We start from the raw sequence: 16,918 nt of genomic DNA, 5'->3' as shown, positions 1-16,918 counted from the left end.
TGTTGCATCATCCAATCCCTATTAAGCTTCAGGTGACAGACCGCTACCCTGACATTCTCCTGTAAAATGTCTTGATACAATTTTGAATTCATTGTTCCCTCAATGATTGCAAGTTGTCCAGGCCCTGAGGCCGCAAAACAGCCCCAAATCATGATGCTCCTTCCACCACGCTTCACAGTTGGGATGAGGTTTTGGTGTTGGTGTGCAGTGCCCTTTACATAGTAGTGTGGATTTCTGCCAAAATGTTCAATTTTTGTCTCATCTGTCCACAGAGCATTGTCCCGGAGCATGGTGGTCTTTTGCCAACTTGAGATATGCAACAATGCTTTTTTTTTGGAGAGCAGTGGTTTCCTTCATGATGTCCTTCCATGAGCACCATTCTTGTTCAGTGTTTTTCTTATAGAGAACAAGTAAACAGAGACTTTAGCAAGTTCTAAAGATTTCTGCAGATCTTTTGCTGTTACCCTTGAGTTCTTTGTCACATCCTTCAGCATTGCACACTTGCTCTTGCTGTGATCTTTGCAGAGCACCCACTCATAGGGAGAGTACCAACAGTACTGAACTTCCTCCATTTGTAGACAATTTCTCTTACTGTGGAGTGATGAACACTGGAGTCTTTACAAATGCTTTTGTAGCCTTTTCCAGCTTCATGCATCTCCACAATTTTCTTCTAAGGTCCTCTGAAAGTTGTTTTGATGAAACATGATGCACAAAAACAGATCTGTCTTGAAGAGCGGGCTCTGTCAGTAACCTAACTTTGTGTGAATTTTTATAGGGCAGGGCACCTCTGTAACCCACAGCTCCAATCTCATCTCATTCATTCAAACACCTGACTCCAAATAGCTTTTGTAGAAGGCATTACACCAGAGGCTCATGTTTTTTTGAACCTTGACTGTGATTGTTTAAATAGTGTACTCAGTATTGACAAGAAGAAGTGCAATTGTGTGTGTTATTAGTTTAGGCAGATTGTGTTTGTCTATCATTGTGACCTGGATGAAGGTCAGACCACATTTTGTAAGTAATTAATGCAGAAAACCAAGTAATTCTAAAGGATTCACAAACTTTTTCTTGCAACTATATATGTCCGTCTAATTTTCTAATGTTCATAGGCTGAAAGAATTCAAGAATTGAAAAATATCTGTCATGTTGTTGTCATTATTCTTGGAAGGTCCTTAAAACTTACTCTAGAATGTGACTGAAAAACAGTCATATTAATAATCTTTGCAAGCAGTACTAGGCTAATTTACTGATGTGAAAAATGTTTTGAAATAAAACCTGCAGAGAATAATGAGATAAGAGATTAGTAAACTAAAGTCAACAAGCATTTGCGATGATGCCACTAACAAAATTCTCATAGACACTATTAATAGTCCATCAGAAAAGCTTAGGAATGTCAAGGGTGCCCTGCATTGGTTTGTAAACATATAAAACTTGTCTTACTTGATTTGAATATTTCAGATGGTGAATTACAATAACATGGTTGATACAGTTTACATGGTTTTTAACAAGGCTTTGGTAATCCCCATGGCAGATCTGTCAGGTAATTTCAAAGTAAATTTATTATCAAAGTACATTTGTATCACCATATACTATTCTGAGATTAATTTTCTTGTGGGCATTCACAGTAAATGGAGATTCCATAGTCAGAGGAAGGGTGATGAGATTCTGTGGGCCCTGTGGTATGTTGCCTCCCTGGTGCCAGTATCAGACCCCTAAACAGTAGTAAGGATATGTTCTACAAATTACAACGGAAGATGGAAAATGCATGCTGAAAGGGTACTATTACAATAGTCATGGGGGATTTCAATAAGCAAGTAGATTGGGAAAATCAGGTTGGTTCTGGATTCTAAGAGGGGAATTTCTACAATGCCTGCAAGATGGCTTTTTAGAGCAACTTGCGGATGAGCCTGCTAGCGGATCAGATATTCTGGATTGGGTGTTGTACAATGAACCAAAATTGATTAGAGAGCTTGAGATAAAATAATCTTTAGGGACAAGTGATCATAATATGATCAAATTCACCCTGAATTTTGATAAGGAAAAGTTAAAGTCAGATGTATCAGTATTACATTGGAGTAAAGGGAATTACAGATGCATGAGATCCCTCTTCAAGAAGGGAGGAAGAGAGAAAACAGGGCATTATAGGCCTGACGTCGGTGGTGGGAAAGATGCTGGAGTCAATTATAAAAGATGAAATTACGACACATCTGGATAGCAGTAACAGGATCAGTCTGAGTCAGCTTGGATTTATGAAGGGGAAATCGTGCTTGCCTAATCTTCTGGAATTTTTTGAGGATGTAACTATGAAAATGGACAAGGGACAGCCAGTGGATGTAGTGTACCTGGAGTTTCAGAAAGCCTTTGATAAAGTCCTACATAGGAGATTAGTGGGCAAAATTAGGGCACATGGTATTGGGGGCAGAATACTGACATGGATTGAAAATTGGCTGGCTGACAGAAAACAAAGAGTAGCGATTAACGGGTCCCTTTCAGAATGGCAGGCGGTGACCAGTGGGGTACCGCAGGGTTCAGTGCTGGGACCGCAGCTGTTTACGATATATATTAATGATTTAGATGAGGGAATTAAAAGTAACATTAGCAAATTTGCCGATGACACAAAGCTGGGTGGCAGTGTGAAATGTGAGGAGGATGTTATGAGAATGCAGGGTGACTTGGACAGGCTGGGTGAGTGGGCCGATGCAGTTTAATGTGGATAAATGTGAGGTTATCCACTTTGGTGGTAAAAACAGGAAGGCAGATTATTATCTAAATGGAGTCAAGTTAGGAAAAGGGGAGGTACAACGAGATCTAGCTGTTCTTGTACATCAGTCACTGAAAGCAAGCATGCAAGTACAGCAGGCAGTGAAGAAAGCTAATGGCATGCTGGCCTTCATAACAAGGGGAATTGAGTATAAGAGCAAAGAGGTCCTTCTGCAGCTGTACAGGGCCCTGGTGAGACCACACCTGGAGTACTGTGTGCAGTTTTGGTCTCCAAATTTGAGGAAGGACATTCTTGCTATTGAGGGAGTGCAGCGTAGGTTCACAATGTTAATTCCCGGGATGGTGGGACTGTCATATGTTGAAAGATTGGAGCGACTGGGCTTGTATACTCTGGAATTTAGAAGGCTGAGAGGGGATCTTATTGAAACATATAAGATTATTAAGGGATTGGACATGCTGGAGGCAGGAAGCATGTTCCCGCTGATGGGTGAGTCCAGAACCAGAGGCCACAGTTTAAGAATAGGGGGTAGACCATTTAGAACGGAGCTGAGGAAAAACTTTTTCACCCAGAGAGTGGTGAATATATGGAATGCTCTGCCCCAGAAGGCTGTGGAGGCCAAGTCTCTGGATGCTTTCAAGAAAGAGATGGATAGAGCTCTTAAAGATAGCGGAATGAAAGGTTATGGGAATAAGGCAGGAACTGGATACTGATTGTGCATGATCAGCCATGATCACAGTGAATGGTGGTGCTGGCTCGAAGGGCCGAATGGCCTACTCCTGCACCTGTTGTCTGTTGAGGTTGGCCAGCATTGATTGGAAAAGAACACTGGCTGGGATGATGGCAGAGCAGCAATGGCTGGAATTTCTGGAAGCAATTCAGAAGCACAGAATATATATATATCCCAAAGAGGAAGAGGTATTCTAAAGGCAAGATGATACAACCTGACTAACAAGAGAAGTCAAAGCCAACATAAAAGCCAAATAGAATGGAACAAAAATTAGTGGGAATTTAGAGGATTGGAAATCTTTCAAAACCAACAGAAGGCAACTAAAAAGGTCATTAAGAAGGTAAAGATGAAATATGAAAGTAAGCTAGCCAATAATATTAAAGAGGATACCGACAGTTTCTCCAGTTACATTAAGTGTGAAAGAGAGGTGAGAGTGGATATTGGACAGCTGGAAAACGATGCTGAAGCGGTAGTAATGGGGGACAAGGAAATGGTGGACAAACTGAGTAAGTATTTTGCATCAGTCTTCACTGTAGAAGACAATAGCAGTATGGTGGAAGTTCCAGGTGTCAGGGATCATGAAGTGTGTGAAGTTACCATTACTAGGGAGAAGGTTCTTGGGAGACTGAAAGGGCTGAAGGTAGGTAAGTCACATGGACCAAATGGTGTACGAGAGAGGTGGCCGAAGAGATTGTGGATGCATTATTAATGATCTTTCAAGAATCACTAGGTTTTGGAATGGTTCTGGAAGACTGCAAAATTGCAAATGTCACTTCACTCTTCAAGAAGGGAGAGGGGCAGAAGAAAGGAAATTATAAGCCATTTAGTCTCACCTCAGTGGTTGGGAAGATGTTGGAGTCAATGGTTAAGGATGTGGTTTCGGGGTACTTGGAGGCACATGATAAAATGGGCCATATTCAGCATGGTTTTCTCAATGGAAAATGTTGCCTGACAAATCTGTTGGAATTCTTTAAAGAAATAACAAGCACGATAGACAAAGGAGAATCGGTTGATGTATATTTGGATGTTCAGAAGGCCTTTGACAAGGCGCCACACATGAGGCTGCTTAACAGGCTACGAGCACGTGGTATTACAGGGAAGATTCTAGCATGGATAAAGCAGTAGCTGACTGGCAGGAGGTAAAGATTGGGAATAAAGGGAACCTTTTCTGGTTGGCTGCCGGTGACTAGTCGTGTTCCACAGGGAGTCTGTGTTGGGCTGATTCTTTTTGTTATATGTTAATGATTTGATGATAGAATTGATTGCTTTGTTGCAAAGTTTGCAGACTGTACGAAGATAGATGGAAGGGCAAGTAGTTTTGTGGAAGTAGAGAGGCTACAGAAGGACTTAGACAGATTAGGAGAATGGGGAAAGAAGTGGTGGATAGAATACAGTGTCGGGAAGCATATGGACCTGCACTTTGATAGAAGAAATGAAAGGGTTGACTATTTTCTAAAAAGGAAGGAAAATACAAAAAACTGAGGCGTAAAGGGATAGACTTGGGAGTGCTTCTGCAGGATTCCCTAAAGGTTAATTTCAGAGAATATAATATAAAAGAGAATATAAAAGTAGGATGTAATATTGAGCTTTATAAAGCACTGGTGAGGCCTCACTTGGAGAATTGTGAGCAGTTTTGGGCCCCTTAGAAAGTATGTGCTGAAACTGGAGAGGGTTCAAAGGAGGTTCACGAAAATGATTCCAGGTTTAAGCGGCTTGTCATATGAAGAGCATTTGATGGCTCTGGGCCTGTACTCACTGGAGTTCAGAAGAATAAGGGGTGACCTCATTGAAATCAATGGAATGGTGAAAGTCCTTGATAGAGTGGATGTGAAGAGGATATTCCCTATGATGGGAGAGTCTTGAGACCAGAGGAGACAGCCTCAGAGTAGAGAGGCACCCTTTTAGAACGCAGATGAGGAGGAATTTCTTTAGTCAGAGACAGGTGAATCTGTGAAATTCGTTGCCACAAGCAGCTGTGGAGGCCAAGTCTTTATGTATATTTAATGCAGAGGTTGATAGATTCTTGATTAGTCACGGCATGAAGGGATACAGGGAGAAGCCAGGAGTTTGGGGCTGAGAGGGAAAATGGATCAGCCATGATGAAAGGACAGAGCAGACTCAAAGGGCCAAGTGGCCTGATTCTGCTCCTATGCCTTACGGTCTTAAATAGAAAGAAACACAGTGGAATCAATGAAAATCCAAGACTTCCTGAACCTGATGATGTGGGACTTGAAGCTCCTGTGCCTCTTTCCGATGGCAGCAGTGAGAAGGAAGCATGGTCTGGATGCTGAGGGTCCTTGATGATGCATGCTGTTTTTCTGCAACAGTGCTTCCTGTAAATAGATGGATACTTCATTGATTCCAAAAGAAATTACAGTGTACAGTGCATTACAAGTGCACAGATGTACGAAAATTAGAAGTAAGAACAGAATAACAGGAGGGGGCATCACTATCCCCGGCTATAGGTTGATTCATTATTGAGCCTAATGGCCAAGGGTAAGAATGACCTTGTGTAGCACTCTCTAGAGCAGCACAGTTGTCTTAGTCTATTACTAAAAGTGCCCCTCTGTTCAGCCAAGGTGGCATTTAAGAGGATGAGAAATATTGTCCAGAATTGCCAGGATTTTCTGTTCTGCCACAGCCTCCAGTGTGTCCATTTTGACTCCTATAACAGAGCCAGCCTTTGTGATCAGCTTATTGAGCCTGTTGGCATCACCCATAATACACTTATAAAGCTACTGTGACACTAATTTCCTTTGAGATCAATAAAGTATCTATCTATTTACAGTAAGTGCTTTTCCCATACTGGTGACAATAGACTGGTAGAACATATGAAGGAGAAGCCGGCACACTCCAAAGGACCTCAGTCTCCTCAGGAAGTAGAGGCAACTCTGGCCTTTTTTGTACACAGCCTCTATATTGGTGCTCCACTCAAGTCTGTCATCCAGGTGCACCTCCAGGTACTCACTATCAATAGTAACAGGGAGCAGTGCAGGCTTAGTCTTCCTATAGTCCACCATCATCTCCTTTATTTTACTGATGTTGAGCTGCAGATGATTCAGCTTGCACCATTTGGCAAAGTCCTCCTCTACAGCGCTGTATTCATCCTCCTGTCCTCCCGTATATGTATAATCCAACTATAGCAGTCATCGGAGAATTTCTGCAGATGACATGACTTAGTGTTGTATCTAAAGTCCGAAGTATACATGGTAAACAGGAACTGTTCTCGATGGTTGTGAAGGCTTTACCTGTGATGCACTGGGCTGTGTCCACTACTTTTTGCGGTTTTTTTCCCCCTTCAAGGATATGCCATGAACGCCCATGGATCCAGGAACAGTGATGTTTGGAGACAAGGAAAACTTGGTAGTCAATTAATGTGTTGTCACATTTTTTAAGAGGCACAACTGATTCTAAGACAAACATGATGGTATCTATGGTCAAAATGCTTAAGCAGAACACCATTCTGAATTTTTTTGAGGCAGTTAACGATAGCCAAAACAATGGGAGAATACTCTCCCTTTTCACAATGCCATTTATTATCTTCCCGAACAGACAAAAACTTGATTAAACATCCCGTCTGTCTGAAATACAGCATCATACAAAGTAGCTTTCTTTCATTGTAATACCAATCTAAATTGAGTTCCAATGGCTGGTGTGAAGCTTGTGTATATACACAATATCCCGACCAGAAACAGGTTGTGTCAACTGAAGCAAACTTAATCATACATGAATTTAGCTTGGCAGGGTTTTTTAATTTCTTTGTGCTCTTTTTTTTTAGTTAATCTAGCTGCTCCTTGGTGATCAATGGTCCTTTCTTTACTGTCTCCCTGAAGACAAATAAGCATTTTTTTTCCCTTCAGTATACCATTCTTAATGTGAACTTAATTGGTAACCTACCACATAGAAAATCTATTCTGAAACCAACCCCCAGAGGATGAATATTGATTCTTTTGGCATGTGTGTTATGATTTCTTAGCAATGGTGTAAGTTGACAGTGTAATTGATTACTTGTACTTTAGTAGCTTTTGAAAACAGCAGAGGTGTGTCACAGTTAAGAAACAGAAATAGGCCCCTTGGCTGACTGTGTCCATGCTGACCGAGTATCATTTATACTGATTCCATTTGCCCACATTTTCTCCATAATCTTTTCTTGCGCAGTTAATTAGCTTAGTTTTGAGTAAATTAATATAAGTATCTAGGAGTACACAAGAAAACACAAACTCTTCATCTTTTTACTTGCAACTGCACCAGTCTCTGCTTCTAAATTTGGACATTACTGCATTTCTTGTGGTACTTTAAGAAAAATGGTGAGAACATCAGTAAACTATTTTGGAGTAAATAAGATGACAATTTCTTGGAGTGTATAAATGTGGAAACCTGGCACTTGGCTGTTGAATGTACCCAGCTGTGCTCTGGTAGTGATTTGTTACAAGCTAGACACTGAGATGACTGAAATAGGGTGATTTTTTTTTTTGGCTGTATTTGTCCACTTTATGTGGCAACTTGACAGTTTGAGCTTTGAATCCAAGTATGAGTATAGTTTTTATTGCATTGTGGTAAATGATAATTGTTGCCAAACAATGTTTTGACGTTGAAGATTTATTTTTTTGTAATTTTGCATCTCATTTGTTTTAAAAGTTGAAAACTTTTTTAAAGACAAAAATCTTCAATTATTGCTGGAAACTAATCTGTGATGCGTTTTTGGTTCAGTAACACCTTGCCTAGTGAACATAAACAAGTAGTGAACAGAAAAAGGGAAAGTGGGCAAATGCTTTCTCCTTGTTTACACACAAAATGCTGGAGAGACCCAGCAGGTCAGGCAGCATCTATGGAAATGAATAGATAGTTGACATTTCGAGCTGAGACCCTGCTTCAGGACTGAGAAAGAAGGGGGAAGATGCCAGAATAAAAAGGTGGGGGGAGGGGCAGGAGACTAGCTGGAAAGTGATGGGTGAAGCCAAGTGGGTAAGAAAGGTCAAGGGCGGGACAGGAAGAAACCTGATAGGAGAGGATGGTGGACTATAGGAGAAAAGGAAGGAGGATGGGACCCAGGGGGAAGTGGGGAAGTAATAGGCAGGTGAGAAGAGGTAAAAGGTCAGAGTGGGAAATAGAGGAGAGAGAAGAAATTTGTTTACTGTTAGAAGAAATAGATATTCATGCCGTCGGGTTGGAGACTACCCAGACAGAATACAAGGTGTTGCTTCTCACCCTGAGGGTGGCCTTATCTTGGCACAAGAGGAGGCCATGGACCAACATGTTTTTATACATATTTCACTTAGGGCTCCTGACACTCAGAAATGGAAATGATTTTTAGATTTATTACCCTTAGACCAATTTTACTGCATTCAGTTTTGTTCCTATCTTAGACTGCTACCCCTGTTCATGCTGAGAAATTTTGGGATGCCTTCAACTGATCCATCGTGAAAGTGGCACTTAAGTGACATGTGAGGAAACTATATGAGAACTGTTAATGTGATGAGAGGTATGTCAGAGGAAGGAAGAACAATAGTAACATTTAAGAAAAATAATTGGAGTGAACTAAACTCTTTGGGACATTCCAGGGTATCGGTGACATCTAGCTTGCACTCAGTTCTGTAGGCTTTGAGGTGGGTGGTGAGGCTAAGATATGATCCACAGAATTTAGTTTACACTAAGTGGCCAATTTTTTAGATGTGCCTCATTAATGCAAATATGTAATCAGCCAATCATGTGGTAGCAACTCAATGTATGAAAGCATGCAGACATGGTTAAGATGTTCGGCTGTTGTTCAGTCCAAGCATTAGAATGGGGAAAAATGTGATCTAAGTAACTGACAATTAAATAATCGTTGGTGCCAGATGGGGTGGTCTGAGAAACTGCTGATCTCTTGGGATTTTCACGCACAGCAGCCTCTAGAGTTTACAGAAAATGGTGCAAAAAAACCCCAAAAATATCCAGTGCGCAGCAGTTCTGTGGGTGAAAACACCTTGTTAATGAGAGACGTCAGAGAATGGCCAGACTGGTTCAAGTTGACAGTAACTCAAATAACCACGCAATACAACAGCAAAGTTCAATGTAAATTTATTATCATATGTCACGTATACAACCCTAAGATTCATTTTATTGTGGGTACATTTACAAAGTCGATAATAGAATAATAACCATAATAGAATCAGTGGAAGACTGCACCAACTTGGATGATCAACCAGTGTACAGAAGACAGCAATCTGTGCAAATACAAAAAGAAAGAAATAATATATTAAGCAATAGATATCAACTACATGAGATCAAGAATTCTTGAAAGTGAGACCATAGGTTGTGGGAATATTTCAATGATGGAGCAAGTGAAGTTGAGTAAAGTTATCCTGTTTGGTTCAAGAGCTTGATGGCTCAATATTCCATAACACTGCCCATACTCTGACCTTTCACTGTATGAGTCCTTCGCTGGTCTGATTCCTAAGATGCAACACTTTGTGCTTATTAAAATTGAAAGCCCTCTGCCAATCTCTGACCCACGATCACCCTGCAATTACTAATAGCTTCTTCACTGTCTATGATCCACCTATTGTAGTTTCATCTGCAAACTTCCCAGCTATGCCTCGTACAGTTGCAAGCAAAGGTTTGTGAACACTTTGCAACTACCTGGTTTTCTGCATTAGTAATTACTCATAAAATATGGTCTGATCTTTATCTAAGTCACAATAATAGACAAACACAATCTGCCTAAACTAATAACACACAAAGAATTGTACTTCTCGTCAATACTGAGCACACCATTTAAACAAATATAGATAGAAAACAAATCTATGGATAATGGTACATGACAATCTTTACCAATTTTTACTAATTCTACTTTCTGAACTATGAGTATTTCCAATTTTGAAATTGCTTTTTGACTATTATTTTGATAGACTTGATGTTATTCTTGTAAAAAAAAAGTTTTACCATGGTGGATGTGTAAACCAATCATGTTTCTGTTATGTGTTACTAACAGATGTTCTTGCATTGCCACCTACCTAATTGTTGTTTGTTCCAGGTGGGGAAGAGGATTTGGGCTAGTTGGAATCATATTTGGAACAGAGAGTGCTTTGAACCAACCAAACAGTATATATGGACTTAGTTTCTATGTGCTACAAATGTTGTTGGGTGAGTACAGTTTACATCTGAAGTAATACGATTCACATCTGGCCATCTAAGCTTCAATTATTTACTGTTGAAGTAATGTCCCTGGAGCAATTACAATATTCATACAAAACCTTTTTGAGTGCGGTAAGAACCAGGAGTAGGACTCAATTGTCCTGCTGTTCAGTGTGATCGTGACTGATATGTCCCTGTCCACATTTTCTCTTCTGTGTCAGATTACCTGTCTTCTACTGAACTCCAAATAAAGAAATAGTTTATTTAGCGTTCTTTGATAGAACAACCATCTCAACTGGGGAGTCTAGTGAATCTCTTTTCAACTGTCTTGAATGCCAATATATCCTTCCATAAATCACCCCAAATTATATTTTGATAGAACCTTGCAAAATCAATGGAGAATATTGATGTTTCATCAAGTAATTTTATTAGGGAATAAACAACACATTCAAAAGCCTATCAAATGAAGTTTATTTCAGTTAAGGAGGGTTTAAGTAGATTGTGTTGAGTTCTGCTTTCTTGTTTTAAATTCCCACATTAATAAAGTGCTTATTTTCTTGATTCTTCACAACAGTTTTGGATCCTAACCCAAAAAAATCATGGCAATCATTTTGAAGAGTTAATTTTCAAATTATTAAAAATAAAAATTGTACCAACGTAATTTTTAAGCCATGTATATAACTTTAGTTAATGCTTAACTTGTTAAAGGGTTTGCTCTGCATAAAATTACAATCTTAACATTCCTCAATCTATTTGAGAATGTTTCTATAGTGACTGAAAGCTTATTCATTTCAGTTACATATCCATACTTTCCTACTGATTCTGATCCTTCATTCCAAATGTTAATTTCAGATTAATCAGATCTCTGGATTATTAGAAACGTGGAAAAAAAACTGCTTACGCTTCTGGTATTAAACAAAATTAAAATATGGTTATGTGCTTTATAAAGTTGGCATTTATTAGGCCCAGTTCTTAAAATCTGAGTATTCCTATTTTCACTTGCCAAAAGCCATCAGCAATATGATTTATTTTCTAGATGCAGCATTTTGCTGATTGTCAAATGTATTTACCACCTCAAGGCTGGAGTGAAAGATCATTGTAGGTTTACTCTGCCACTTGTTAGCTATCTGTATACCAAATCTACAGATAATATGAAAAGATTCGAACCCCTTCATATCTGGCTACTGCTGTATGCATTCAAATTCTTTTCATTGGTATCATAAAACCAAAACTAAATTCAAGGAATGGTCTTAAAGTGGGGTTGATACCTCAATGCCCTTTCTTCAATAAAATCATCCGAATACTAATTACCTATGAACTGGGTAAATCCTGTTTAGTGATGATAAAATACTTGATCTAACTAGGATGGCATCTGTTTGGAATGTTACCCTGAAAGCACATACGCTTTAATGTGGAGAAAAATGGCTAATTTGGAATTGTGGCCTTTTATATACCAGTGATCTTGTTATTACTGAGTAGAAAGGTGCATTATGAAAAGCTCAATACACTATTACAACATCTGTTTCAGTTTGACAATATGGTGAATAAAAATGTCAAATCTTCATAGGAACTTGTTTGCTTTAAGTTACTCTTGTTTGATTCCAAGAAGGAAATTATCTTCTCCAATGTGAAATTGGTATGTCTTATTTTTATGGAGTTTTTAAGTATTTTATGGCTTCTTGTGATGGTACTCCAGTACAATTTTATATTGTGTTTGAAAGTAATTTAGTTCTACCTAAAACCAAGGTCTTAAATCCAAACAAAGTTATAAAGCCTGAGTTGGTAGAATAGGAAAATACATAAAAGCAATAATGGAGAGAAGCAATGGTTAACAATTAATAAGTGTGTTATGTATAGAAAAAAACAGGAAATGAAGTCCAACCATGACTAACAAGGGAAGTTAAAGATAGTATGAGATCAGAGAAAAAGATTAAGTTGGTGAACAGATTAAAATGGTGATCTTTTGCCTAATATCATTGGGGTAAATGCTCAGTGTTTTAAAAAAATTGTAACACATTGGGCAGCCATAACATAGATATATGAAAGGGAAACTGTTTCAATATATGGAGCTGCATAGAATGGGAATCAGTGGACGTAAAATATTTAGACTATCAGGCAGCCTTCAATTAGGTGCTATATAGATAATGAAACAAAATGTAGGGTATATAGGATTGACAGTTATACACTAACTTGGACTAATGAGGGGAAAAAAAAGCTCTTAATAAGCAGGTCATTTATAGTTAGGAGAGAAATGATTTGGCTGCCACAGACCTAGCTTCATAATTCATGTTAATGATTGGTTAAAGGATCGAGTATAATATGTTTGCAAGTTTTCTGATAACACCAAGCTGAATAATAGTGGATGATGAGGAAGTTTTGGAGGAGATATAGATTGCCCAAATGTTTGTGTGAGGACACAACAAAAAGAAAATAATGTGACAAAATATGAGATCACTTCAAGAAGAGTATATTTTAAGTGGCAAAGAAATGAAAAGCATTAAGGTTCTGAGGGACCTGGATACCTTGTGTATTAATCCAAAAGTTGACATGAAGATAGAGCAAGCAATTATATTCAATGGTACGTTGCCCTTTTATCATAGGAGAATTTAAGTACAAGAATGAAGATGTCTTGTTCCCAAATCCTCCAGCAATAAAAGGCCAACATAATGTTGAATATTAGTATTAATATCATATTATCGAGTCCTGGTGAGACTGCATCTTGAACTTGTATAGAAATCTGGTTTTGCTACCCAAGAACAGATAACTTATGAGTGCAATGGAAGTTCTTCGGAATGATTCCTGGAATGGTGGTTTGCCATATGAGAGATTAAGTGGACTTTGTCTATGCTCTTGAGTTTAGAAGAGGAAAATTTAATCCTAATAAAACATACAAAATTTTTAAAGTATTTGACAGGGTTGATGTAGTAGTGATGTTTACCCTACCAAGTCTGATCAGCAGCAAGATTCAGTTTCAAGATAAGTTGTTGTCCATTTACTACTAGGAAGAAAGTAAAATCTCAAGGTTGTGAGTCTTTGAAGTTCTCCAGCGAAGATTGTGGTGGCTCATTCACTGAGTGCTTTTCAGACAAAGATTTTCAGCTTTTTGAAAACTATGAGAATCCATGGATGCAGGAATATGCTTATGATAAGAGACTGGCCAAACAGATGTAAAGGGTTGAATGGTCAATTTCTGTGTTCTGAATATTCATAGATCTGGCATTAAAATGTAACTACATTTATATGGATGTCCTTGTAACTTTTGGACAAGCATAACATGGTAATCTTTCTTATCTTAATATTAACCAGGCACGCACATTCAAATATGAGTCACTAGAAAAATATGTATACACTCTTAAGTGCTGAAAATTGACTTTTTAATAAAGATAGCTGTGTATTAATGTCTAAAGTATGTTAAGGAAATTATGGCTGTGATGGGGGGTTGAAAAATAGAAATTTAGAAAGGAGTCCCTTGTGAACATGTGCATTTTGATTTTTTTTTCTTTCACTCAACTTAGTTCATGCTTGGTTGTGAGTCCAAGCAGACTTTTTAAACTTATGTCTAGTTTGTGAATGACTTTGAACAGCTGCATGGGCTAATATACCCACTCCACAAAATCAACTGTATATTTCTAGACAGTGATCGGGAGTGGGAACCTTAGCTCTTTTCTCTTCTGTCATTGGATACCTGGGTTGATTGCAGTACCTCTGTGGCTAATAAAATATTTTAAATTGGTTGACAAAACAATTACATATTTTCCTACGCGTGTCTCTGTGTGATAAGATCACAGTAAAATTGGTCACACAGTTGAGGGAAGAGATGCATATTGATAGATCCATGCTTCATGAGAAATGATTTGCTTAATGTTGTACGTGCAGTCCTTTTAAAAGAGTTATTTAAGGTCAGTGGTACAATAGTGCAGTAAACCTTTCATTTATGTATTCAGTTCCCTATTGAGATTTGCTGTAGCATCTGTTTCTAATATCCTCTCCGGAAGGCACTCCAGATCCTCATGGTGTGCCCTGTGATTCTATTGTTCAAATTGTATCCTCTGGTTACTGACTCTATTGCAAAAAGAGTGGTTTCTCCTTGCTTATTTGAAATATTGAACATTTCTGATAGATCTCTCCTTATGATTGCTCTAAGGTTATGATTCTAGCAGACAAGCAACTATAGATCTACCATTGAGCAAATGAATTGAATCAACTTGTGGAAGCAAACGTGGGACAGACCTATGAAAAATAGAAACCAGTATGGACTTTAGAAGTGTAAGATCAAGCAACCTGCAAGTATCCCTGATCTTTATAAGATGGACATTGCCCATAGCTACTTTGGTATGACCATAACAGGGTAGTTTTTGGAGGCTTAGATGATAAATTTTAAGAGAAACAGAGAACCAGATGCACAAAGTTACTTGAAGGTTTAATATTCAAGATGGTGAGACAGCAGTCTCAGGAAAGAAACCCAGAAAACAGATTAAAGTTTCAAAGCGGACTACTTACATAACACTTTCACTATTTCCAGACATTCCAAAATATTTTGTAGCTGAACAATAAACTTATCAAATTAGAAAATGCTGGAAATATTCACTGTGTCAGACAGAATCAGTGGTAAGAGAATAGAATTAACATTTCAGGTCACTGCTATCACAGTTCTAACAAATTTGCCTCGAGTTTTTGGATGGGAAAAGGATTGAGGTAGACTAGCACTGTGATCATTTAGAGACACAAGAAACCACAAATACTCAATCTGCAGCATCAAGCAAGATGAAGCAGTCCGGATGCAGGATCTTGACCTGATAAGTGAGCTGTCTGTTTCCCTCTGTAGATACTGCCTGGCCTGCTGAGTTCCCCTAGCATCTTGTTTGTTACTGTGATTACATAGTCTAGCTGTGATATAAAAAGGACGTGATATTAGATGGGCAAAGTTAGGAATGAAGCAGGGTGGCACTGAAGAGAAGGGAATAAACATGCTGTCCCCAAATGCCTTGTTTTTTTCCATTTTGAAATCCATTTGCCTCATTGTTGATTACATTGCCAGTTCCAGTGATATCCTCTTCCGCCTTCAACTTTATTATTCAGTATTAATCACATTGTCAGTTTTGGTAGTCTTTAAACAGCAAATTTTGGACTCTATATTTTCAGTCATTCAGGTACACCACAGGAAGAAGGACTAGCATTGAGCCCTGCAGGATGCTGCTGCACACAGTTTCCCAGTCACTAAAATAGTGATCGCCTATTTTCCCTTTATTATTCTTGAGTTAATTATGGATCCAATTCTGTCATTTTTATGTATCATTTGTAAAATAGAGGGCAGAGAAAGTAAATTCAAGGAAATACTGATGAAACTGAATGTTTGGTGTTTTCAGCCTTATCAAGCTTATCAAAAAATGCAAATTGAAAGTTAGGTTCCTCTCACTTTTATGTTGAGAATTCTGGAAAGACTGAAAATAGAATCTAACCTTCCTGATAATACAAAGTACTGTCCATACTATGAACACTTGACTAGTGTTACAACCTTACATACAAATTCGCATTTCGGAGACCAGGATAGATTTTCCATTGCTATGGGACTGTAGGTGACTGTTCTTAATAAATACAAGAGGTTCTGTGCTGGAAATCCAGAACAACAAAGACAAAATGCTGGAAGAACTCAGGAGGTCAGGCAACATCTATGGAAATGAATAAACAGTCGACATTTGGGCCGAGACCCTTCATCAGGACTGGAAAGGAAGAGGGAAAACACCAGGATAAAAAGGTGGGCTAATTAGTTGATTAGTGAAGCAATGTGGTTGGGAAAGGTGAAGTGCTAGAGGAGAAGAAGGAACCTGATAGGAGAAGAGTGCCCATGGGAGAAAGGCAATAAGGAGGGGCACCAGGAGGAGGTAATCGACTGGTGAGGAGAAGAGGTAAGAGGGCAGAGTGGAGACTAGAAAAAAGAGCAAAAGGGGAGAGTAAAAACAAACTTAGAAGAAGAAGTTGATGTTCATGCAATCAGATTGGAGGCTACCTAGACAGAAATATGAGGTATTGCTCTTCCACCCTAAGAGTGGCCTCATGGCAGAAAAGGAGGCCATACATCAACATGCTGAAACAGGAATTGGGATAGGAGTTACAATGGTTGGCCACCAGGAAATTCCACTTTTGGCCGATGGAGCGGAGATGCTTGACAAAGTGGTCCCCCAATTTACATAGGGTCTCACGAGTGTAGAGGAGGGTGCATCGGGACCACAGGATACAATAGACGACCCCAACAGGTTCACAGGTGAAGTGTTGCCTCACCTGGGAGGACTGTTTGGGGCTCTGAGTGGAGGTAAGGGAGGAGGTGAATGGACAGGTGTAGCATTTCTGTCATT

The 16,918-nt window shown here is 38.9% G+C and overlaps 2 protein-coding genes across 2 annotated transcripts in view; one reads left to right on the top strand and one right to left on the bottom strand.

The window, feature by feature from the left end:
• Window positions 1-16,918, top strand: part of vkorc1l1 (vitamin K epoxide reductase complex, subunit 1-like 1) — a 55,848-nt gene that overhangs the window by 28,750 nt on the left and 10,180 nt on the right. Inside the window, exon 2 of the mRNA XM_072243428.1 lies at window positions 10,465-10,574. Within this exon, the coding sequence (XP_072099529.1) occupies window positions 10,465-10,574 (110 nt within the window). The remainder of the gene's footprint in view (window positions 1-10,464; window positions 10,575-16,918) is intronic.
• The window catches only part of gusb (glucuronidase, beta), a 40,529-nt gene continuing 33,104 nt past the window's right edge, over window positions 9,494-16,918 (bottom strand). The window contains exon 14 of the mRNA XM_072243426.1: window positions 9,494-9,655. The gene's annotated coding sequence lies outside the window, so the exon portion shown is untranslated. The remainder of the gene's footprint in view (window positions 9,656-16,918) is intronic.

Source organism: Mobula birostris, chromosome 25 (genome assembly GCF_030028105.1).
Source record: "Mobula birostris isolate sMobBir1 chromosome 25, sMobBir1.hap1, whole genome shotgun sequence".
NCBI classification, from domain to species: Eukaryota; Metazoa; Chordata; class Chondrichthyes; order Myliobatiformes; family Myliobatidae; genus Mobula; species Mobula birostris.
This window is presented reverse-complemented; position numbering and strand designations above follow the sequence as displayed.